Raw genomic sequence first — 25,452 nt, forward strand, 5'->3', positions numbered from 1 at the left:
AACCTCAAGCCAACCAAGTTTCATGAGGTTCCAGGTTTCCTTTCAAACATTTCACAGATATCTGAACAGTATGAGACAAAGCTGGTATTTCTGTTTAAAATAATTCAGTGCATATTAATTAGTATCCCCCCAAAAATAAAAAAATAAATAAAAAGCTAGATAGTAAACCATTTAACTTTGTATTAAAGTTTGATTTAGAAATGGTTTATAATGGGTTAATAAATGACTAATAGATTTTCTGAGCATGTTACAGACATGAATACTTTGTGTTACAGATCGCTATAAGCACATCAATAGAAGGTGTTAGTAATAAGCCATCTATTGACCTATTGGACTGTATGATGACTGATTAGCAATGTATTAAAACATCTATTAACCCTTTGTAAACTATTTATAAATGGAAGTTGACTGCACAGCTTAACACATTAAACTCTCTTACATTTCCTTGACTGTAGAAATGGTAGCCATTTGAACAAAGCCTGGAAATTCAGCTGGCTATCGTTTCCAGCTTCAATATTCTATATGTAATATCCATGCCAAATGGATCTGATCAGTGTTTTTCTTATCCCTCGTCTATAAAACCATTCTGTGATATTCCCAGAAGGGACAATTATAGGTGGAATAATCAGAACAGAAACAGTCTTCTCCTGTTATATTGTCTGAACTTCCTGCTGACACACCAACCCAGCCTCCTTTCAGGCTGCACTTAATAGAGTCATTGTTAGCTAGCAGCGGGAGTGCAGGAAAAGGATTATTGTGGACATCTTCGAACTCAGAGTCTGGTCTTCAGGTGCACTGAAAGCTGGTGTCTAACTTCACTCCTAAAACCCAGGTCTCTGGCATGGTAGCACCATGCCCTGCTTCTGGACCACTCTGATAGCTATTACCAGAGTCCCAGAGCACATCTGCATAAATCAAGTCATGCTCTGCCAATTTGTCTTCAGCACATTATTAGCATTTTGATATAAACCATTACCTCAGTGAGCAAATTTTACAGTTTTCTCTACTATTTGTAAATGGTAACTTTAAACTAGGGTGTTTCAAGTAATGGTCCAATAGGCTTAGTGAGAACAAGCAAAAATTCACATGGATTTTAGTGTGCAAAGGAGTTTCTCTTGCTATACCAAGCAGAAGGAAAGATATATTAACACTACGTGTGTGTGTCAGAGCTATGTTCATGTATTTAAAGATGACTTAGAAGATACTTCAAAGGGCTTTTCATAAAATGAGCTCTATGGACCCATGGTGTCAAATACAGTTATGGGGAGAGTTAAGGTCACTGGGCTCTGGATCTTTCTCCCCCTGGAACACCAAGTCCAATATCATGGTAAGTTCCAGTCCAAGACCATTTCTGTTGCCAGAATTACATGAACAGCAGTAAAGTCATTTTTCAGAGTAGCAGCCATGTTAGTCTGTATCCGCAAAAAGAAAAGGAGTACTTGTGGCACCTTAGAGACTAACAAATTTATTTTGAGCATAAGCTTTCGTGAGCTACAGCTCACTTCATCGGATGCAAATCATTGCAATCCTATAATGACAAGGATGTGAAGACCAGATGACCATCTTCAGTTTCTAAGATTCTCTGGAAGGATGCGGAAATAATACTGTGTTTGAAGAATTCTCGAAAAAAGACATTTACAAACTTTAAAATTCCACCAATTGACATAAAGGCCTAAAGGTCAGCAAACCTAAATTACAATGTAAAAGAGATTGCAAGACAATACGTTGTCTTAGGATAGCTAAAAATCTAAGGAAAGTGCATTTTATATAAGTATTTATTTACTAGTTTGCTATGGACAACCTAGGGTAATTACAATTAAGTTATTACAGTAAATCCATATTTAGAGACCTAAATAAAATTGGCCTGTTTTTTAAATGCACTTAGGAACTGCAGCTACCACTGAAATGAATGACAGCAGCCGGTGCTGAGCACCTCTGAATAATCAAGCTATTTATTTAGGCCTGGATTCACAAAGGGACTTTAAGCATTGCAATGCTCAGTGTCACAATTTTTAGGTGTCTAGAAAACACAGGAACAACACTGCAATTCACAAAGCCTGAGTTAGACACCTAGGCTCCCTATACAATACATTGGGGGAGAGACATTTAAGCATGGTAGGCGGGTAACTACCTAAGTTAGCCAGTGGGAGATGCTGATGACAGGGGTACGTCTTAAGCCCTGCCCCCCTCATGGAGATAGGCTGCCAAGAAGCACTTATCTCTGTTTGCAATCCATGAACTCCTCCCCTGTAGTCAGGTGGCTTAGGCCTGTAAGCAGTTTCTTGTGAAAGTGGGTCAGGTCCCTGCCACGCTCCACAGAGAACAGCCAGAGGAGGTGGGGGTGATGCTGCCCATCTTAGAACCTTTAGTATAGTATTAATAGGACTCACCTGAGATGTGGGAGACTAAAGTTGAGTTCCCTCCACTACCTGAGGGGGAGAAAGGATTTGAACAGAGGTCTCCCACACCCCTAACAGAATGTTCTAACCACTGAGCCATGGGGATCTTCTGATGGAAAGTCATTGGAGTTGCGGGGACTGGATCCTGGGTCTTCCAAGGTGGGTGCCCCAACCACCAGGCTTCAGAGTGATGCTCACACTCTCTCTAGCCCAAGGACAATTTAATTATTTATCCACAGTGGAACAGCTTCAACAGGAGAGTTTGAGGGAGCCCCTCCTAGCACAATGGGTAGAGCACTCACCTGAGAAAAAGACCCCTGTTCAAATCCTCTTGCCTCCTCAGACAGAGGGGGGAATTAAACCTGAGTCTCCCACATCCCAAGGCAGTGCTCTAACCACTGGGATAACAGTTATAAGCAGGATATGGCCACCACTACCTCTGGCCTGATTTTGAACAGGACCCGATCCAGTAGGTGGTGACTGAGCGTGAGTATTGGATCAGGCCCTGCACATAAGCGAGGCGGACAGATGCCTGTCTTCCCCTGCTCTGTGGATTGCTCTGGGACTTAGGCATGAGACAGACGACTCGATGCCTAGAGTGAGGCAGCAGTGCAGTTGCCCAAACACAGGAAGGAAGTTTTACTGCAAACACATAGGCACCAAGTGAGTTTAGAGATCTATACTGTTCATGGCAGCCTAGCAGGACTTTTGTGGACCACAGTGGAGCCTAAAATGTGGACTTAAGTGCCTACGGACCTTTGTGCTCTGAGCCTCAGGTGCCTTAGAATGCATTTAGGAGCCTAATGTTTGGCACCCAGGTTTGGAATCGTTGGCAACTGTTCACAGGCGCCACTGGAAAACTTTACTCAGTCACATAGAAATCAAGTGCACAACTCAAGAAGGTTATTTCTCACACCACTGACTTTCACAGCCATCACATGGGAACTTTACATGTCCTTACAGGTTTCTGGCTTATTCCTCTGTACTTATATTCTGCTTAAGACAATTAATGTTCTTGGGATTCAAGTTCTATTCATTAGAAGACCAGAAGGTATTTATAATTGGGTTATTCATAATAACATGGTAAGACATACTACTCTGGTGTCCCTCAACCAGTGACTTATAGTTATCAGCATGTTCCTCCTTGAGGTTACAGTTACTGTTTATCTGTATGGATATCTGGCATGGCAACTGAGTCATGGCAAGCATCAGCTCTAGTAAGCTAAGCTTTTTCACTTGAGGTCAAGTCAGTGAATTTCAAGCAAAATACAACAGATTCCTGCTAACCAGGATTCCCAGCTTATTATCCTAATAAAACAACTGTCCGGATAAGGGGCCCAATCCTGTTCCCGCTGCTAATAGAAGTTTTGCCATTGACTTGGAGAGGCACAGGGTCGTGTCCCTAGAAAATAAGTCAGTAAGGAAAAACTAATGACTGGATTGGAAAGTCTGACAATGAAATAATGAATGAATGAGTAAAAACAGACAAATGGAACTGATTGTCACTGCATTTTCGTCTGTATTTATTCTACTTTGGGAACCACCTCAGCAAAGGGTTGTTGCTCAGATTTTCACACCTGTTTAACACCCAGTTAAGCACCAGACTGCCTGAACGTGTCCCCATTTGTTAATACTGTCTCCTGTAAGTAGCAGTCCCTGTCATCCATTCTCCTTAGCACAAGCTGAATCCCTAGTAGGTGCCCTAAGAGCTGGGTTTGCTAGTAAGCGACTCAGTTAGGCAGTCATCCCATTCAATGTTAACTGCTTTAGGGGCCTATACTGGACTGCCTTGAGAGACTTGAAACAATTCATATTCATCTCTCTCTCTCTGTATAAGGTGCAACTGAGTTAACAAGGAGCTGAAGAGCCTAATGGGGAAATATTAAATATGTTGATAATCATTTGTGATCAAAAATTTGTCAATAATCAGTAACAAATTAATAAATAACCAATAATCAATAGAATTTTTCATTGCAATTACAAGTTCAATGAGTAACATTTCCTCAAGTTCAGATTTGTTCAACAACAACTGACTTGGGATAAGTCAGCTTTCATTGGATGTATTAATCAAACAGTTAGTAAGACAGCACATGCACAGAGAGGCACATAATTAATAAAAGCTATGGAAGAACATCCCTGTAGTTTTTCATACAGAATCATAGAATATTAGGGTTGGAAGAGACCTCAGGAGGTCATCTAGTCCAATCCCCTGCTCAAAGCAGGACCCAACTAAATCATCCCAGCCAGGGCTTTGTCAAGCCAGGCCTTAAAAACCTCAAAGGATGGAGATTCCACCACCTCCCTAGGTAGGCCATTCCAGTGCTTCACCACACCCCTAGTGAAACAGTGTTTCCTAATATCCAACCTAGACCTCCCCCACTGAAGCTTGAGACCATTGCTTCTTGTTCTGTCATTTGCCACCAGTGAGAACAACCTAGCTCCATCCTCTTTGGAACTCCCCTTCAGGTAGTTGAAGGCTGCTGTCAAATCCCCCCTCACTCTTCTCTTCTGCAGACTAAATAACCCCAATTCCCTCAGCCTCCCCTCATAAGTCATGTGCCTCAGCCTCCTAATAATTTTCACTGCCCTCCGTTGACTCTCTCCAATTTGTCCACATCCCTTCTGTAGTGGGAGGCGGGGAGCAAAACTGGATACAATACTCCAGGTGTGGCCTCACCAGTGCCGAATAGAGGGGAATAATCATTTCCCTCGATCCGCTGGCAATGCTCCTACTAATGCAGCCCAATATGCCGTTAGCCTTCCTGGCAACAAGGGGTCACTGCTGACTCATATCCAGCTTCTCATCCACTGTAATCCCCAGGTCCTTTTCTGCAGCATTGCTGCTTAGCCAGTCGGTCCCCAGCCTGTAGCAGTGCATGGGATTCTTCCTTCCTAAGTGCACGACTATGCACTTGTCCTTGTTGAATCTCATCAGATTTCTTTTGGCCCAATCCTCCAATTTGTCTAGGTCACTCTGGACCCTATCTCTACCCTCAAGTTTATCTACCTCTCCCCCCAGTTTAGTGTCATCTGCAAATTTGCTGAGGGTGCAATTAATCCCATCATCCAGATCATTAATAAAGATGAAGAAAACCAACCCCAGGATCAACCCCTGGGACATTCCGCTTGATACTGGTGCCAACTAGACATCGAGCTCTTGATCACTACCTGTTGAGCCTGACAATTGAGCCAGCTTTCTATCCACCTTATAGTCCATTCATCCAATCCATACTTGTTTAACTTGCTGGCAAGAATACTGTGGGACACTATCAAAAACTTTGCTAAAGTCAAGATATATCACATCCACTGCTTTCCCTATATCCACAGAGCCAGTTATCTCATCATAGACGGTAATCAGGTTGGTCAGGCATGACTTGCCCTTGGTGAATCCATGTTGACTGTTCTTGATCACCTTCCTCTCCTCCAAGTGCTTCAAAATGGATTCCCTGAGGACCTGCTCCATGATTTTGCTGAGGACTGAAGTGAGGCTGACCGGTCTTTCTTCCCTTTTTAAAATGTGGGCATTATATTTTCCTTTTTCCAATCATCCGGGACCTCCCCCAATCGCCACAAATTTTTAGAGATAATGGCCAATGGCTCTGCAATCACATCAGCCAACTTCCTCAGCACCCTTGCATGCATTAGCTCTGGACCAGCTTTTCTAAATAGTCCTTAACTGGTTCTTTCACCACTGAGGGCTGCTCACCTCCTCCCCATACCGTGTTGCCCGGTGCAGCAGTCTGGGAGCTGACCTTGTCTGTGAAGACCAAGGCAAAAAAAGCATTGAGTACTTCAGCTTTTTCCACATCATGTGTCACTAGGTTGCCTCCCCCATTCAGTAAGGGTCCCATACTTTCCCTGACCTTCTTCTTGTTGCTAACATACCTGTCAAAACCCTTCTTGTTACCCTTCACATCCCTTGCTAGCTGCAACTCCAATCATTCCTTGGCCTTCCTGCTTACACCACTGCATGCTTGAGCAATATTTTTATACTCCTCCCTAGTCATCTGCCCATATTTCCACGTATTGTAAGCTTCCTTTTTGAGTTTAAGCGCACCGAAGATTTCACTGTTAAGCCAAGTTGGTCGCCTGCCATATTTGCTATTCTTTCTGCACATCAGGATGGTTTGTTCCTGCACCCTCAATAAGGCTTCTTTAAAATACAGCCAGCTCTCCTGGACTCCTTTCCCTCTCATGTTAGCCTCCTACGGGATCCTGCCCATCAGTTCCCTAAGAGAGTCAAAGTCTGCTTTTCTGAAGTTCGGGGTCTGTATTTTGCTACTCTCCTTTCTTCCTTTTGTGAGGAACCTGAACTCAACCATCTCATCGTCACTGCTCCCTAGGTTGCCACCCACTTCTACTTCTCCTACCAATTCTTCCCGGTTGTAAGCAGCAGGTCAAGAGGAGCATGGCCCCTAGTTGGTTCCTCCAGCATTTGTACCAGGAAGTTGTCCCCAGCACTCTCCAAAAACTTCCTGGATTGTCTGTGCATTGCTGTATTGCTCTCCCAGCAGATGTCAGGGTGATTGAAGTCCCCCATTAGAACCAGGGCCTGTGATCTGGAAACTTCAGTTAGTTGTCCAAAGAAAGCCTCATCTACCTCATCCTTCTGAAACGGTGGTCTATAGCACACACCCACCATGACATCACTCTTGTTGTACTCGCCTCTAAACTTAACCCAAAGACTCTCAACAAGCTTTTCTCCAGTTTCATACTGGAGCTCTGAGCAATCATACCGCTCTCTTACATAGAATGCAACTCCTCCACTTTTCCTCCCATATCTGTCCTTCCTGAACAGTTTATATCCACAGCACACGTCCAGTCTGAAGGATGGTCTTTCTTCCGAATAATTTCTTGGGAGTAATTATATCCTTGTTGCCCTTCATTCTTTATTATTCTGGCCAGGGCCGTCGTTAGGCATATGCAGCATACGCCACTGCTAGGGCACCCAAAAATTTAGGGCACCCCTGGGTCTTAGTGTCCACCCACCCACCTGTTCCTATCCCTGTTCTGACCCTTCCTGCAGGCTCCCAACACAGCTGGCTGCTGCAGCCTGTTGAGTCTTCCTCCAGAGGGGATCTAGTACTTAAAAGTGAAAAAGCCTTCCAGCCTGCAAGACCTATTAACACAACATTGAAACTGTTAAAGGGCCATTCAAGTGGTAATGAAGCCCTTTAGCAGGCATTTGCCAACCCCCAGGTAGATACTGTCAGTTTCTTAATTTACTGACAAAAACAGTTGTGCATTACTGCAATATTTACTTTACTCAGAACATGTTAGTCTACAGGACCTTCGTTTAAAATTTGCTTTAAAAATATTTCATTAGTGTGTTGCTGAAGATTATAAAATCACATCTCTAAAAAATCCTTGCATAGATGTTTAGATGCACAATCTAAGTATTCATCTTTAGCCTTAAATGCTTGGACAGTCAGACATAGTTTTTAAAATAAATCCTTTAAAAGACCACCCTTATCTAAAATACACATAGGAGCCTGGGTTGCCGTCGGGCATAGGGGCACCGGTTTAATAATACTGCATAGGGCACCATAAATCCTAAGGATGACCCTGATTCTGGCCCCTGATGATTGCCTCTTTTGGTACACACAGGTTGTGCAAATGTTTGAAACAAAAATGGTGAAACCAGCCTGATTTTGTTGGAAACTCAAAGTAGGATTGTGGAAAACTTTCTCAATATCACAAGTTTTCTGAGTGAACCTGAGATGATTCATGGTTTAGCTCCAAACCAGGTGGAAACATGAATATTTCAACTAATCTTCACTTTTATTTTTAGTTCATTGAAATAAACTAAGCAAAATCTCAAAGGTATTTCCAAAGTTCCCTGTTCCATTGCAACTTTCCAACTGTATCAACACCTGCTAGTTAGTCCTTTCATATGGCCTTTACTGGATAATGTAATCCGTTATAAATCTTGGCGTTAGTACATTGTAAAATTACATTTCAAAATAGGTTAAGGGTTACTACACAATGAAATTCCATTCTTCATTAGACATCTTTATCTTAACTGCAAAGCAGCATGGGAGTCTTGCGCTCCAGCAAGCCCTATAATCTTTCTTGGACTATCTTAAATGTGAACAAATAATTAAATGGAATTATTGGATAAAATATATATTGCTGCAAACAGACTAATGGATGCCACTGAATTGCTTAAAGAAATAGGTTGCCTACCTGATGCTGCAACATCTTCAAGAGGCCTCTTTGTGACATTAGCCATGAATCCAACAATAGAGAAGATGACAAAGCCAGCAAACATACTTGTGCATGAATTTATGCAGCACACTATGATGGAATCCCTGAAACAAAGAAAGAGGTACATTAGACTAATAAACAAAGTAATAGTGATTACCTTCCAGGATTTCTATTATCCTCATTGAGAGATGGTCTTATGATTAAGGCACTTGACTGGGGACTCAGCACTTCTGGATTCAGTTTTTTGACATACTTTCTCTGTGACCTTGGACAAGTCACATAATTTCTCTGGGCCTCAATTCCCTATTAGTAAAATGGGGATATTACTACTTTGGTCTTTTCTATTTAGATTCTTTGATCTTAGGACCCAGAAATGTTTCTTGCTACGTATTTGTACAGCCCCCAGCACAGTGAGGCCCTGATCTCAGTAGGGATGTCTAAGTCCTACTATAATACATATAACAATACATTTACCTGTAAACATTGTTGTGGAAAGGGTTGTAACTTCCAAGAGCAATCAGTGAACCAAGACCCAAACCATAGGAGAAAAAAATCTGAGTGGCAGCATCGAGCCAGACCTAATTGGAGAAAGCAAATTTTTTTTACTATGTGTAGATGTACACTTTGGTGGCTGCTTAGGTACTTTGTTAATGGTGAGCAATTAGCATGGAACTTTGGTTTACAAGGATTAAATGTTTACCTCAGAATCAGAAAGCTTACTGAAGTTAGGAGTGATATAGAATAAAATGCCTTCCTTTGCCCCAGGCAGTGTCACTCCACGGAAGAACAGGATAACCAGCATGATGTATGGATAAGTAGCAGAGAAATATACCACCTAATAGAAAGAAACAAGGAATTGTAAGCATGGAGTTAGAATGGGCTCTTTGCATTAACTTTCAGTAGCTTTAGCTATTTGCTTCACAAAAATACAGTGATAGGAACCCAGATTTGCTTTTCAATCTGCAATACTAGGCAAGGGTCAAATTTGGTGGGGAAGTGACGGTATACTGCTCTTTATTCCCATACACCAGGTCCAGAATCCTCTACTTACCAAATGTAAATAACATCCCCCTCCAACTGCTCTGCCACCTGCTCTTAGGGCCAGAGGCTGGGGAGAGGTCAGGGTTGCCCCTGAGGCACTGGTTCACACTTCTCTTGTCCTCATTGCTGGCAGTGTGAGCACCAGCACTGACATGCAGAGCTCAGCCTGGAGGAGAGCACCATATGCCTCTGTTCTTCCCATCCCGTGAGCTCTATCCCTACATCAGGCAGAGGGGAGAGGTGGAAGACATTTGTTGCTGACAGAATTGCCCTGCAGTGGATCTTGACACCATCTGGCTTCCAAAAGCCCTGGGATAGATTGTTGGGAAGACAGGCCACAAAAATGGATTAGCTGCCTCCTTGGAAAGTATGAAAGGAGGAGGAGAAGGGAAATTCTGGATTGCAGCCATTTTCTTTGAACAAGCTAAATCCAACTATCAGCTTAACCTGAAAGTGGAGCGTGGCTCTTACTGACCAGTAAGAAGGCCTTCAGTTGGCCACATCAAAGTTTATGTGCGAAGTTCACTTAAGTGCAGTATGGTAACATCACTAGAGTGGAGTCTGAATCTGACAACTATACTATGGCTATGTCTTCACTACCGCTGGATCGATGCACCAGGGGTTGATTTAGCAGGTCTAGCGAACACCCGCTAAATTGATGGCAGAGCGCTCTCCAGTCAACCCCGGTACTCCACCTAGAACAAGAAGAGTAAGGTAAGTCAATGGGAGAGTGTCTCCCGTTGACCCAGCGCTGTGTAGACACTGCAGTAAGTCAACCTAAGCTACGTCGACCTAGGTTGACTTACCACAGTAGCGTAGACATAGCCTTAGTTCTCTCTTCAGATAAGTGACAAATCGTCTGCATGTTGTCATCAGTCTATATGAAGGGAGCAGACATACACTTAGCAGTCACTAAATTAGCTCCTTTCAGTTATGTGTATTTTGCTGCCTAATGATAGTGTTCTATATCTTGTTGGTGTGCCAAATCCTGGTCCTCTGCAATGTCCAATGTGGGGACTGATGGTGTAGAATCCTGCACCCCAACCCAGCAGTAGGCTGCAGCTGCTGCTACAGACAATGAGCTGCAGCAGCACATACTTCCATGGCATTTCTTCCCGGGACTTGCTAATTTGGGGAGGTGTTTTTTAGTCACAGAAGAGGTAGTGGGCACAACATAAGAACACGGTGAAGCCCAAGGGTCTATGCTAAATGCTGTTCCCAGTCCCAGGCCATCCCCAGGTAAGTAGGGAGGGAGTAGTCCTTACCTTCCCTGAAGCGCAATGACAGCAATTTTGACTGGCCCCAGCAAGGGCTGTGCAAGGGGGAAAGGCTCTTTGTACCTCTTCCAACCCAGCGTGCAGCTGCATAAAGGCCAGGCCTCAGAATTATACTGTAGCTACATTTCAAATTCATGTAGTTAATGTACAGTGAATGTAGATTTTGGTAAATACACTGAAATTATATTACTATCACCAGCGGATATTCATAGTATAGGTACATAGTAATGAGAATACAGGAGTGTTGGAAAGTGTAAGTCCTTGTGGCAGAGTTAAGGTTTAACATAAGGCCTTAATTGTCTAGTATGGGATTTATAAGTATTAATGGTCACAGAAGACCCTGAATGAGAATTTCAAAACTGTTGGATGTTTCAGGGGTTTTTTTTTGCCTGATTCTCATGTATTCTAAAGCTGTTTTAGCCTGCCCTGGCAGGCTAAAGGGGCCTTAAACTGGATGTTACCAACCTGCTCCCCTTTAAACTGCCATTGTGGTGCAAAGAAGCCTTAGGGTAGCTAAGAATCAAATCCTTAAACTATAACCTCCCCCCCCACACACACACACAGCTGCTTCATTAAGCAGGCACTTACTTGTTGATCCAAAGTATGAAGTTGTGAATTTCTTCTTATGCACAGGATTTTGTGCAAAGTACAGGTGACAGGTACAGGTAGATTACTAAACATATTGGGCCAGATTCACCAACTGTGGTGCAGGGAGGTGTACATCACATCTACATCCATTTTACATGGTTTTAAATTGACGCATTTTTCGTGAAGCTTTCCATTATTTTTGTATGGACATTTTTAGTCATTGTTTGCAGTGTTGTAGCTGTGTTGGTTCCAGGAGATGAGTGGGCAACTGCCCATTTCATTTTAAGTGGAGTTCTACAACGTGTGTGAACTCTTATGCTGAACAATCTGTCCCATTTTGTATTTAGCTGGGACACTCTAATTGCCTTCTCCAGAGCTGAGGAAGAGCTCTGTGAAGCTTGAAAGCTTGCCCCTTTCACAAATAGAGGTTGATGCTACAAAAGATATTCCCTCACTCATCTGGTGTCTCTCTCAAATTGTTAGTAATTATCAAGTAATTTTTGAATAATTATCAAAACCATTCATACACTGTTACAAAGAGATCCAAGGGTGAAAAATAGAAGATTTTATACTTTATAGTAAAGCAGCATTCAATATCTCAGAGGTATTTTCCAGCAAGATGGCTGTCACTAGTACATCTTACCTTATGAATTTTCAGAATACTTGGTTGAGCAAAATAGGCACAGTTTCAGTGTAAGAGCATGTACAACAGTTCTAAATCTTACCTTTCCTGTCCAGCCTACCCCCTTCCAGATGCAAAAATACACTAGAATCCAGGCAATTGCCAGTGTAATCGCTAATGGCCATCGGATTTGCCCTGGCTTTTCCAGTCCATCTGTCATTTGGTGCATGTTGCGTCTAGAATCAGCAAAAAGAATGGTGCATTTAACAACTGCTTATTCCAAAGTGAGTATGTATATGTATTATAACAAGCTGAACTATGCATATGCACACAAATGATGTATAGAGAGATTCTGCTCTGCTTACTCCCAAAATTCGACCACAGCACTTGTCATGTTGGTGGTATTTGCTATACTGTAATTGGAGAAACAGTACTCTGTGTTCCATGAGTTTCCACAGTGTCTCCAAGGAAGAGTCTATTTAAAAAGAAAAAATATGAGTCAAACTACTGACAATGTTTTACAAGTAAGAATTACCTCAGTGATATCCTCTGACTAGGAATGACAGCTGACTCGAAAACTAATGTAGGTTGAGTTCTGCACTGCACGTATGTCCCTGGGGGAATGCCTGCCATAAAAGTTATTTTTCTTCTCTATTATATGAATCAAATGTAAAAATGTTTCCTCCTTTCTTCACCATATCAGCCAAAAATGTTTCAGAATCAGCTATGCCTCTCACAATGTGAGAGTGTATTGACAGTTCTTTAAGCTATGGCTGCTCTGGAGAGGACCTCAAGAGTCATTTGTTACTCTGAAACCTGTTACATTAAAGGTAATGAAATGTGACCATTGTTGAGCACACCATTTCCAAAGGTTTCAGTTTTCCTCTCAGACTGAGGAGGAGAGATGTTTACAGGAACTTGAACTACAGCTGATATTTTCCAGTGGTATTTTATACAACAGTGTTCATTACTTTAAGAATTGATGTTTTGATAAAAACCAGAATCCAGTGACTGAATATCTATGCAAGTAATTTTGGACAATGTTGATCTCAATAAAATATATACCCTGTTGATAGTCATACTTTTGGAAGCCAATGATTTTATATATTATTGCAGACTACTGCACATATTACAGCATACAGAGTGACAGGTTTCAGAGTAACAGCCGTGTTAGTCTGTATTCGCTAAAAGAAAAGGAGTACTTGTGGCACCTTAGAGACTAACCAATTTATTTGAGCATGAGCTTTCGTGAGCTACAGCTCACTTCATCGGATGCATACCGTGGAAACTGCATACAGAGTGAGTTTTTCAGAGACTTCACGAGAATTGAAAATCAAAATACTCCAATTTAGACCCCAATCCTACACTCCCAGCATATACCAGACTACCAACAACTTTGTCTTATGAAGAACATGTTATGTAAAATCCAGAAAATGTTATGTGCAAATAGAATATAGTCACAAACAAATAAACTTGGTTCTTTAGGAGGGCCAATTGCCCAGAGCTGAAAGCAATCTTGAGCAGAATTGAGTGGGAGGAAAAAATAAAAGTGTGAATGATACTTGGGAATTGTTTAAGAAAGCTGAAAGGTATCAATGACAAAAAAAATCTATGGCCAGTAAGGTTAAGGAAAATAGGAAGAAATTCTTTAAATGCATCATCAACAAACAAAATCCTAACATTGGTATTGAATCATAGTCTCACAGAACCATAGGGTTAAAAGTGACCGCAAGGGTCATCTAGTCTAACCCCCTGCCAAGACATAGGATTTGTTGTGTCTAAACCATCCAAGACAGATGGCTATCCAGCCTCCTTTTGAAAACCTCCAGTGAAGGAACTTCCATGACTTCCCTAGACAGTCTGTTCCATTGTCCTATTGGTTTTACAGTTAGGAAGTTTTTCCTGAGATTTAATCTAAATCTACAATGCTATAATTTGAACCCATTGCCTCTTGTCCTGCCCTCTGTAGTAAAAGAGAACAATTTTTCTCCATCTTTCTAATGGCAGCCTTTCAAGTATATTAAGATTGCTATCATGTCCCCTCTTAATCTCTTTTCCAAACTAACCATACCCAGTTCCTCCAGCCTTTGCTCATATGGCTTGCATTCCATCATTTTGATCATACTTGTCACTCACCTCTGGATCCTTTCCAGTTTCTCTAAGTCTTTTTTATACAGCGGTGGCCAAAACTGGACACACTACTCCAGCTGAGGCCTAACCAGCGCCAAGTAGAGTGGTACTATCACCTCTGGTGACTTGAATGTTATGCGTCTGTCACTGCAACCCAAAATTGCATTTGATTTTTTTTGCCACAGCAGTGCACTGATGACTCATGTTGAGGTTGTGACCCAGCACAACTTCCAGTTATCCCACATTCTGTATTTGTGTATTTGGTTTATCTTCCCTAAGTGTAGCACCTGACATTTGTCTTCGTTGAATTTCATTTTGTTGTTTATAGCCCAGTTCTCCAATTTATCAAGATCCCTTTCAATTTTATTTCTATCCTCCAAAATGTTTGCAACCTCCCCTAGCTTTGTGCCATTTGCAAATTTGATCAGTATACTCTCTATTCCTACATCCAGGTCATTAATAAAGATGTTAAATAATACTGGACCCAGAACAGATCTCTGCGGAACCCCACTTGAGACCTCCCTCCTATCTGACATCATTCCATTAATAGTTACTCTTTGTTTGTAGCTGTATAACCAATTATGTATCCACTTAATGGTAGTTCCGCTGAGCCCCCATTTCTTCAGCTTACTTATGAGAATGTCACGTGGGACTGTGGCAAAAGTCTTGCTAAAGTACAGGTATATTATGTCCACTGCATTCCCCCTATCACCAAACCAGTTACCTTGTCAAAGAAGGCAATCAAGCTGATTTGGCATGATTTGTTCTTGTTAAATCTATGCTGGCTGCTAGTGATCACCCCTTCATCCTCCAAGTGTTTGCAAATGGAATCTTTTATACATTGCTCTAGTAGGTTCCCAGGTATCAAGGTCAATATTATATTTGTTCAATATTAGATAATGATGGTACAATTGTCAATCATGAGTGAAAAAAGCAGAAGTTTTCAATAAATATTTATGTTCTGTATTTGTAAAGAAGCAGGATGATGTATTCATATCTTACAGCGATAAGGAAATACTTTCTATTCCATTAATAACTGGGAAGGACGTTAAACAGAAACTGTTAAAGTCAAACCTTTTAAAATCAACAGGACACCCACGAGTATTAAAAGAATTGGCTGAGGGGCTCTCTGAATCACTAAAATTGATTGTTAATAAATCTTGGAACACTGGGAAAGTTCCAGAGGACTGGAAAAAAACTTCATGTTACACAAATATTTTAAAAGAGTTAATGGGATGACCTAGGACATTATAGGCTGGTTGGCCTGATATAAATGCTGGGCAAGATCATGAAAAGACTGATATGGGATGCAAGCAGTAAAGAAATAAAGGATGGTGAAGAAACAAATTTGATGCCTTTTTGAGATTACAGTTTTGATTGATAAAGGCTGCTGTATTGACTTAACAGACTTAGACTTTTGTGAAGCATTTGACTTAGTCCCATAAAAAATCAGCACTACACAAAATCAGTATAGTGCAAATTAAATGGCTCAACAACTGGTTAGCTAATAAAAAGAACAGGAGCATGAGCTTTCTTGGGCTACAGCCCACTTCATCGGATTCATAGAATGGAACATATACTAAGATATACATATTCCATTCTATGCATCCAATGAAGTGGGCTGTAGCCCACGAAAGCTTGTGCTCTAATAAATTTGTTAGTCTCTGAGGTGCCACAAGTACTCCTGTTCTTTTTGCGGATACAGACTAACACGGCTGCTACTCTGAAACCTGGTTAGCTGATATATCTCAAAGTAATTACTGTATAAATAAATGGGGAATTATCCTATGGAGTGTTTCTAGTGGGATTCTACAGGAACCTGTTCTTGACTCAATGCTATTCAATATCTTTATCAATAATCTGGAAGAAAATATAAAATCATTTCTAGTAAAATTTGCAGATCACACAAAAAATGGTGGAGAGGTAAATAATGATGAGGACAGGTCAGTTACACATGCTGATCTGGACTGTTTGGTCAAGTACACCTTTGTCTGAAAAATGTGCACTTTAATACAGCTAAATGCCAGTCTTATATCTAGCAACAAAGAACTTGCATCACACTTACAGGATGGGAGACAATATTCTGAAATGGAGTGACACTGAAAAGAACTTAGGGATAATGGTAGATAGCCAACTGGACAAGTAGGTAAGAGAACACACACAATCTCTGGATGCATAAGAGGAGGAATTTCAAGTAGGAGTAGAGAGGTCGTATTATCTCTGTATACAGCATTACCAAGGCCATTACTGAAATATCGTGTCCAGTTCTTAAGTCCCTATTTCAAAAATAATGTTGAAAAACTGGAAAGGGTTCAACAAAAGAGCTGCAAGAATTATTCAAGGTCTGGAAAATATGCCTCATAGTGAGACACTCAAAAACCTCATTTTATTTAGTTTATCCAAGAGAAGGTTAAGAGGTAATTTGATTATGGTCTACACGTACCTACTTGGGGAAGACATTTCTGATATTAGATACAACAGAAAAAGCCTAACAAGATCCAGTGGTTGGAAGCTGAAGCTAGACCAATTCAGACTAATAATAAGGCCCAATTTTTTTTTTAGTGGTGAGGGTAACTGACCATTGGAACAATTCACTTAGGAATGCTCAAATAAATTGGTCAGTCTCTAAGGTGCCACAAGGACTCCTTTTCTTTTTGGTGGATTCTCTGTCACTTGCAGTCTTTAAATCAAGACAAAAAGATATGTTATAGCTGAAACAGACATTATGAGTTTGATGCAGAAATTACTGAGTGACGTTCTATGGCCTGTGTTATACGGGAGCTCAGATTAGATGACCATAATTGTCCCATCTGGCCTTAAATCTATGAATCATGAAAACACCTTAAGTCCCTAACTAACGAGGTTGTCCAGAAACAAGATGCAAGTTCTGATGGAGTCTGTATTCATTTCAATTTAGTGTGTTTGGAAAGTGGCTTTACCAAATTGTTTTTTCTACCCATTTTTTAAAATTTATAGAAAACAAAAGTTTCTTAAATATGAACTATAGAAAATAATGAGAAGCAAAGTAAAGCTTCCTTAGAAAAGCCAAGTCAAAAGAGACTAATGAAAGCTGCATTCAGAATTTCCATTGTGGCATACACAATACTGAACAACAAAACATCAACAAACTGAGCCAGATTCTTGGCTCTGCCATGGCCCCTTTCAGACACTTCAGTGGCACAAATTAGTCATACAGCTGGTCTAACTGATCTCCTTAAGTTTTCCCCTATATAGATGATTCCTGGGTAGTACAGAACCATGCTTCCTGGGCCTCTGCATTGGTGGGGGGCATGGTTGGAGTACCACTGCACTTTGGCAATCCGTGGCTTCCAAAAGACCTCTCTGGAGTTACAAACTGCCTTGAGGCTGCTCTAAAGTGCACTGAGGGGAACTGAACCAGTCTCAGGATTGGGGAACCACAAAGGTGCAGAGAAGCTATCTTTGTCCTCCCCCACCCAGTTTTCTGCTGAACAGAGCTTGGCCAGCCCAGAGAATCTGGGCCTCTATCTTATAATAACATGGCAGCATAGAGAAAAATATTTCTAAAGAGGAGTTGTTGTTCTGTGCTGACCAAGTGCTACATTGTTGTTTGTTTCTTTCTTTCTGTTTGGGGGAGGAGGGTGGAGCATCTTTGTAAATAAGGAACACAAGATCAGACCTGTTTTACCCATACTTGCTCTCATGAGAACTAAATGGAAGGCATCTCATACAATCTATAGATCACACATATGGGTGAAATACCACTTAAATTTCTATGAAATTCCATTCAGCATATAGTGGAAGAGAATGAAGATTGATTTAGACTGCGCTCTACAAGAAGTATGTTGTCCTCAGGCAAAACTCTCATTCATTTTAATAGGAGTTTTTATTGGGTAATAACTTCATAAAAACTGCCTGATTGGGTCCAGTTGTACAGCAATGGTGCTTAATACATTATTAATAATAAATATGAAATTAATAAGTCCAAAATTTCAACATGCCAACTGTAATTCCAGTTATAATAGACTTTTATTTTAGTGATATTGTTTGTTGACAAAAACAATACTCAACTTTAGAGCTCATTTAAATTTTTCAACTGCAATATTTTTCTGATGAAAAATAGGGTTTCATTGAACACAATATTTTGACAACATTTTTGGTCTCTAGACAGCATTTTGACAACACTTTTGAAATTTTGAAATGAAACAAAAACTTATGTCAAACTGAAATTTGTTTTGTTTCAGTTTTTGAAAACCAAAAACATTTTGAATTTCCTTTTCCCCGATTTTTCTGCCTTCTTTTTCCCCACTAAGTGCAACAAAATGAATAATGTCTAAAGTTTTTTTCTCCATCACTTTTTCCACTGTATCTTTTCAAAACTTTGTTAACATTGGAAAAGTTACAGAGTGGCAAAAGGAAAAATGAAACAATGCAACATTGTCACTTTAACTTTTCCAAAATGTGAGAAGTTTTGAGAAATTACAGAATAAAAAAGGAGAAAAGGGAAGAGAAAAAAAGAGGTGGGTGTCTAAGGGACCCTAGACCTCATTCATTCCATACAATCATGATTGCAAATAGAGAGAAAAAATCTAAAATTCCCATATTTTGGAAATTTTTGGCTTTTATTAAAACTGAATCCAAATGAAATTTTCACCGAGTTTCATTTTGTAATTTTTTTGAATGAAAAACTGTGAATAAATTTTTTTCATTCTAAATTTTTTTGGGGAAAAAGGGAGTTTTTGTGTAATTTGTTTATGTTTTTTAAACTTTCTCTACTTAAATAAAAGAGGTTCCATTCAATTTAGTTCTCAAAAAGGTTATTTTTTAAATCCACAATGATGTTTACAAGGAGGTGGATTGGATTAAGCAGCTATCAGCTATCAGCAACAAGTTTTTGCTTCTTCTATTAAAACAAAAGTAAACACACACTTACAGTAGTAAATGAATTATATAGGTAATATATGGCCCAAGAAATAATCACAATGTAGTAAATATTTAGCCAAAAGGACAGGACAGCAGCTGCTAACCCCACACCTGCAGGAAAACAAAACAAAACACAGTAAATATTAAAGATTTTTCTACTATTCTTGGCAATGTTTTTAACAACATCAGCACTAATACAAATGGTGGCATACAAAGGGGAAACATCATACTCAGAACAATTACATTGTATTGATTTATTGATCATGCACCCAGTTGAAACTCTAGAATTAACATTATAACAAGTGGACACTCATTTTGGGTGATTCATGTTTTGGGTGCCCAAACTGAGACACCTGATTCCTGATTTTGTGACATGATAAACACTTGCAGCTTCTATTGACTTCCACTGGAGTTGTGGTGCTTAGCACTTCTGAAAATAACGAAAACAAACATCTCCTAGGTGCCTCTAATTGGCACCCAAAACTAGTGGGTAATTTTGAAAAAAATGAGGCCTAGTTGTATGTGCAGTACTATGTTTCAATACATATGAAAAGACTTCCAACCCACAACCCCACACACTCTATCACACTGCTTCCTCAAGTAAGTCACCACACCTCAACCCTGGTACCTCAGAAAATGCCTGTGGACATAGAATGAGTATCCCGCAGAAGCCAGCAAACTCAGGCTGTGTCGGACCAAAGGCAGGGAGCAGAGTTGTGGGCTATCCACTGAGAATGCCCCACCCTCAGCTCCCCACGGGAACCCCTTGAGGGACTGTATGACATTCAAGCTGATCTCAGAGGTACATGGGACCCAAAGCATAAAAGACAGTTGACCAAAGTCAGTACTTTGAATTGTGCCTGGAGAAGATCTGGTGTACACTGTAGAGCACAGATGTAATGTGTTATCTGGGAAAGACCATTATGTAAGCTGTAACCTGCATCACCTGAATTTTCCAAGATGCTCTCCGGCTGTAGTCCTATTGCAGTAATCCAGACAAGAGGGGGACAAGGTGGGAGTAAGTACGGGGAAAGTCACACACACAGATGGCAATGCAGGAAAGCTAAAACGTATACTGTAGTGTGGAGCAGAACTAACTTTTGAATACATATTTGAAACTTGTTTCATTTCAGGTTTCACTACTAACCCAAAGCCTTCGCTCTGGGTGCTGTGGTTTCATTTACAACCAAGACAAAACTCACAGTTTCTCATTGTTGGCATCTCAAACCAGGAAAAACTAAGAAGTTTGGACTAAGTTTTGCTCTGAGGTTCAAACTTAAAGTTATTCTATTGGGGCCTCTAGGCATTATTGTAATGCAAGTAATAATATTAATAAATAATAGGGGCTGAAAACCCATATGAACCAGGATAAAAGGAGGTTGTCTGACACGGCTATGAACTGAAACCATTATGTTTTATACCTCCTCCACACAGTACTATTCAAAACAATCTTTACTATTCTATATTTTGTCAGAAATATAAAATTTATAAGACTAAGTAAAACATTTATTCTGAGATTTTCAGAACTACTCAAGAAATTTCGATGCCCAACTTCTATTAATTTTACTCGAATCAGTGTCTAAATCCTTTAGATGACTTTGAAAGTTTCAGCCCCACTTCAGAAAATCAGATGTTTCTTTAAAAAAATGAGCAAAGTAAAAATGAAGGAACATTGTATCTGCTCTGTAAGTGCTTTGAACAGCTTTTGTGACCTAGAAGTATCAGAACGGTAGATATTAATACAAATCTCATATTGTACCTTTAAACATTGGAGCAAGCTTCCAGACTCCAAGGCCTCCTACAGATGTGAACTGACCAAGGGAACATTCCAAAAGGAATAGTGGAACTCCAGCAAAAATTAAAGTAAGGAAATATGGAATCAGGAATGCTCCTAAAAGGAATACAGTAAGTGGTCCATTACAGTGAAAAGTCATCTTAAATCTACATTTTTATGAAGAGTCCAATACTTCCATAGCTATTATACAGCAGATTTTTTTCATTTTTATTTTGATTATTCAAAATTGCTAACATGCATGAATGCCTTTCTGAACAACTAGTAGCCCAAAGAGGTAGAAAGCCAAGGAGAAAAGGACTTCACCTAATATAATTTGGATTGCTTGCTTTTAAAATAGTTCAGGTGGCACAAAGGGGAAGGAAAGTAGCTGGATCTGGCTGGATGAGAGTTACCCTGCCATGGGGAAGCTCACAGTTGGTGTAGCCAGCCCTCGCACCATCTCCCCACAAATTCAGCCCAGGTGTAGTGGCTGAGGAGGCGGCACAGCAATGTGCTCCAGCTATGATTAATTAAAGTTGCTAGGCCCCAGGCTGCTCTGACCTCCACAGGCCCCACAGCAGTGAAATCCACCCTGAGAATCAAGGAGCTATAACCAGTTCCTTGATGGCACCCTTCCTGCAACACCAAGCAAACAATTAATTTTCTTATTTTTATTGATGGAAAAAAGATTAGCAGCAACTTATACTTTAATGTTAAAATGAACATTTTGTGGGGCATTTTAGTCTAAATAGATACTGCAGGCTACAAGCATAAAATAAAATGTGTACCTCCACCATTCTTGCCACAAAGGTATGGAAATCGCCACACATTCCCCAAGCCAATGGCATAACCCACACAGGACATAAGAAAGTCAAATCTTCCTTTCCAGGTGTCTCGGTCTGGAATATCTGTTTTCTTCTTCTGTACTTTCACTACCAAGGTTTTAGGCTTGTCATTGGTGATGGAAGCATCACTAAGTTCAGTGGAGATTTGTCCATCTGCAACTTTCGTTCCATTCGTTGCCATGTCTCTGGGTTTAGCTGGAGAGGCTCTGGCAGGCAGACGAGAAATTTCAGCACCAGTCCACGTGGACAGCAGCTTTGCGGCTTTTGATTACCCAACTAGGGGGGTAAGAGTTTGGCAAAATAAAAAAATGCTGGAATGGTTTGTGATCCAATCAAAAATCCCAGAATCAGCTTCTTTATTAATCTGTAAGACATAAGATCAAAACAGAATTCAGAGGTGCTTCTACTGTAACCTCTTGTTTGAAGCCTGATCCAAAGCTGATGAGACGATGTCCATTGATTTAATAGCCTTTAAATTGAGGCCTTTCCTTATGAAAGCTACTTTTGCTGTATGTTTTATCTAAGGGCTTGATCCTGCCTTATGGGAGGTTTGGTGTTGACTCAATGGTAGCAGGATCAAAGGTAAAATAGTGAGAGAGAAAACGTGAAACTACATAGTCAGCTTCAGATCTCATGCTTCTCTAAACATGCACTAAACAATTCCAATAGCACAGCATAACATTTTTTCAGAAAGTGGTGGTACACACTGACTTTATCTTATGCTCCAAGAAAAGCAGCAGAGTGGTGGCAACAGTCATGAAAATTAAACAAAGGCTCTTCACACATCCCAAGTAATGCCCATGCTTTAATAAAGATTAGGAATATTTTTGTCAGCTAGAATTTGGAGCAGTTTCACCTGCAGAAAATAGGAGTTTAACATCAATTTACAGGTTGGTCAGGGACCCAGCATTTCCATATTCCAGTGCATAATTTTGCTCATAGGCATGATGTGTCAATAATGAAATTGCTCCTTTAAGAGTTTAAAAGAGGAATGTTTTCATTGTTCAAATTTTAACAAATCAGTGACTTTGTACATTTACATGTTAAAGATTTATTCCCATGATAATTGCAGGTTCTCTTTATTTGCAGGGAGCCATCATGACTATCCCAGTGTTATTTTCTACAGATAATTGCGGCCCTCTTATTATTAAGACGATGCATTTATAACAGCACCTTTGATCCAGGAGACTCCCAAAGGAATTTGCAAATAGTAGGCTACATTGAACCACAAGGCTCAACCCTTAAAGGCTGAAGTAAAGTAAGGCACACACTTACATATTCTTACAATTAACGGCTAGCATACAGAGCGCAGATGATTCACTCCACCTTGTAATTTAAGGTAACTGGCTATAATGATCACACTATCCTTGCCCTGTATTTTCTGGTATGGGTTACACCCTTGGGCCTTTTAAACAGCATTTGCTAGTACTGAATTAATCATTTTGCACAGCTTTACCATGTCCATGTTACTCTTTTGTGGCCTCGGTACACACAAGACAAGCAGCAGAAAATAGGCATGACTGTACTATAAATAACTTGTGACATCTTCTGCAAAGTGCTAAGCATCTGCAATTCCTATTGACTTCAATGCACCAGTCTCCCTTCATTTTCCATCCAGGTTCCCCCCAGCCAACCCATGGCTTGGACCTTACCACCCACCCCCCCTCGTAAGAGGGTTAAGGTGAGCTATAAGAATGAAGTGGGATTGGCTCTCTGCCATACCAATCATAGGTGTCCCCAACCCAGCTCCTCTGTTCCATTCCTTTATCCAGCACCTCCTTTTAAGTCCTTTACCAGGCTATTTATCTGGTCACTGGATGCCTTCCCTATGAAGTACCTGCACTGGACTTCCGCCCCACATTTACAAAATAAGTTGTGACATATAGCCTACCACCTTTTCTTTTTACCAGAAAAGGTCCTTCCTGACACCAGCTGTGGGGAAGGTGAAAAAACCTCACTCCACCGCAGCCAATCTGGTGGTGTGAGAAAAATTCCTTCCCAGCCCCACCTAAAAAGGAGCGACTAGTACAATGCCCACAGGAGGTCCTAACCCAACCTGATATTCACCACCTCTAGGGGAGGGAGGGTGGGTGCTGCCTTGCCTGCGTGCGGAAAAAGGGGCTTCCAACACCCAGGGCTTGCACCTTTATAGCCTTCTGACCTCACATTCCTGGGGGGTGGGGGGGAGGGGAAGTCAGCGCTGCAAAGCTGACCACCATTCACCTTTTGCAGCAGTTTCTGATCTCATTTCTCTCCTCTCCCCCCACACACACCATAAAGCAATGCTGCCTTCCCTTGACAAGCCCAGATAACGTCCCCCCCTCTTTAAGTGTCGTGTGGCCATTTCTTCCATCACAAATTCACACAACTTTATCATTGCAGAATGACTGCTTGGGAGTGCGTGGCTTCTCAGATTCATTCTTTATGGTTTCCATGCACATGGCTTTTTTGGGTTTTATTATCCACATATAGAAAGAAGAAAACTGCCTGTGCCAGTCAATAGAAAAAAATCAGAAGAGACATTTTGGGCTTATCAACCTGAACATTTGTTTTAAAACTTTCACTTTAAAATAGCAATATCTGTGCTGTGGATACAATGGTCCAAATTCCCCCTTCGACAGCTCAAGTGAAGTCAGGGGAGTGATTCATTTGGCCCAGTATTCCCTGATTCTGGCAAAAAAGAATTGTTGGGGGCTAGTTAAATACACACAAATGGTAAAATATTCACCCTACTCCATTATTTTGTAGGATTAAGGTTGAGATTTTCCCAGGAGCCTTTATGGAGACAGGTGTCCAAATCTGTGCCCATCTCCCTTAGGCTGAAATTTTCAAAGGAACTCAAGTGAGTTGGAAAGTCTGTCTCAGGACAATGGGATGGTTTTCTGAATATGGGTGTGATTCTTATGACAATAAGGAATCAAAGCTCCAACTACAGTCAACCACAGTGTGGGAAGATGCTAAGCAACCTTAAGCTGAGCAAGCTTGGGAACCCAGTTCAACCAATGCACTTCAGTCCTGACCTATAACAACTTGTGTCATTGTTCCAGTCTGCGACCATGATGGCTGAGATGGGTGTGATTTGCCTTTTGTGCCCCCTCAAACAGTTCTTTGGATGCCATTTGAACAACCTGCATTGTGACCACATTCCTGAAGCATGGCTATTAGAGAGTTTAGCACAAACTGCAGCCAAGGTAATGTAAATAAATCGGGGAGGGGAGGGACAGGAAAGAGGGAGTGCACTATTTTGCCACTTAATTAACAAAGGCATTAAATCCCCTTCTCCAAAGCTGCAAAGAGCTGTATTTCAAGGGTGCAAGAACTGGCCTCATACAACTCAAGCACACAGTGATATCAGCAACATCTGTTACAAATAGTACCCAAAATCTAGATGGTAGGATACGGAACCAATATGCTCTAGGAATTATTTTGAGGAAGATCTGTAGCCAGTGTTATACAAGAATCAGATCAGATTATCACAATGGTTCCTTTTGACCTTGGAATCTATGAAACTGAAACACATACACTAGCATATAAAAAACCAAAACTTCCTTTTAATGAACGAGCCCTCTATGTCAAGGATTCCATTAGCTTCACCCCATACTGTCCACTGTGTCCCTCCCTGGAGTGTAACAGCTCCTAGGTCCCGGCTCAAGGCCATGTTCTAGCA

General features: G+C 40.8%; 1 protein-coding gene across 1 annotated transcript in view; it reads right to left on the reverse strand.

Moving 5' to 3' along the window:
* SLC6A1 (solute carrier family 6 member 1) overlaps positions 1 to 21,966 on the reverse strand; it is a 43,038-nt gene extending 21,072 nt beyond the window's left edge. The window contains exons 1-8 of the mRNA XM_077821330.1: positions 21,729 to 21,966; positions 20,926 to 21,057; positions 19,177 to 19,277; positions 12,500 to 12,609; positions 12,238 to 12,370; positions 9,307 to 9,441; positions 9,081 to 9,184; positions 8,586 to 8,710 (exon numbers count right to left, since the gene is read on the reverse strand). Coding sequence (XP_077677456.1) covers positions 8,586 to 8,710; positions 9,081 to 9,184; positions 9,307 to 9,441; positions 12,238 to 12,370; positions 12,500 to 12,609; positions 19,177 to 19,277; positions 20,926 to 21,057; positions 21,729 to 21,966 — 1,078 coding nt within the window. The remainder of the gene's footprint in view (positions 1 to 8,585; positions 8,711 to 9,080; positions 9,185 to 9,306; positions 9,442 to 12,237; positions 12,371 to 12,499; positions 12,610 to 19,176; positions 19,278 to 20,925; positions 21,058 to 21,728) is intronic.
* Positions 21,967 to 25,452: the final 3,486 nt, after the last annotated feature.

This window comes from Eretmochelys imbricata, chromosome 7 (genome assembly GCF_965152235.1).
Source record: "Eretmochelys imbricata isolate rEreImb1 chromosome 7, rEreImb1.hap1, whole genome shotgun sequence".
NCBI classification, from domain to species: Eukaryota; Metazoa; Chordata; order Testudines; family Cheloniidae; genus Eretmochelys; species Eretmochelys imbricata.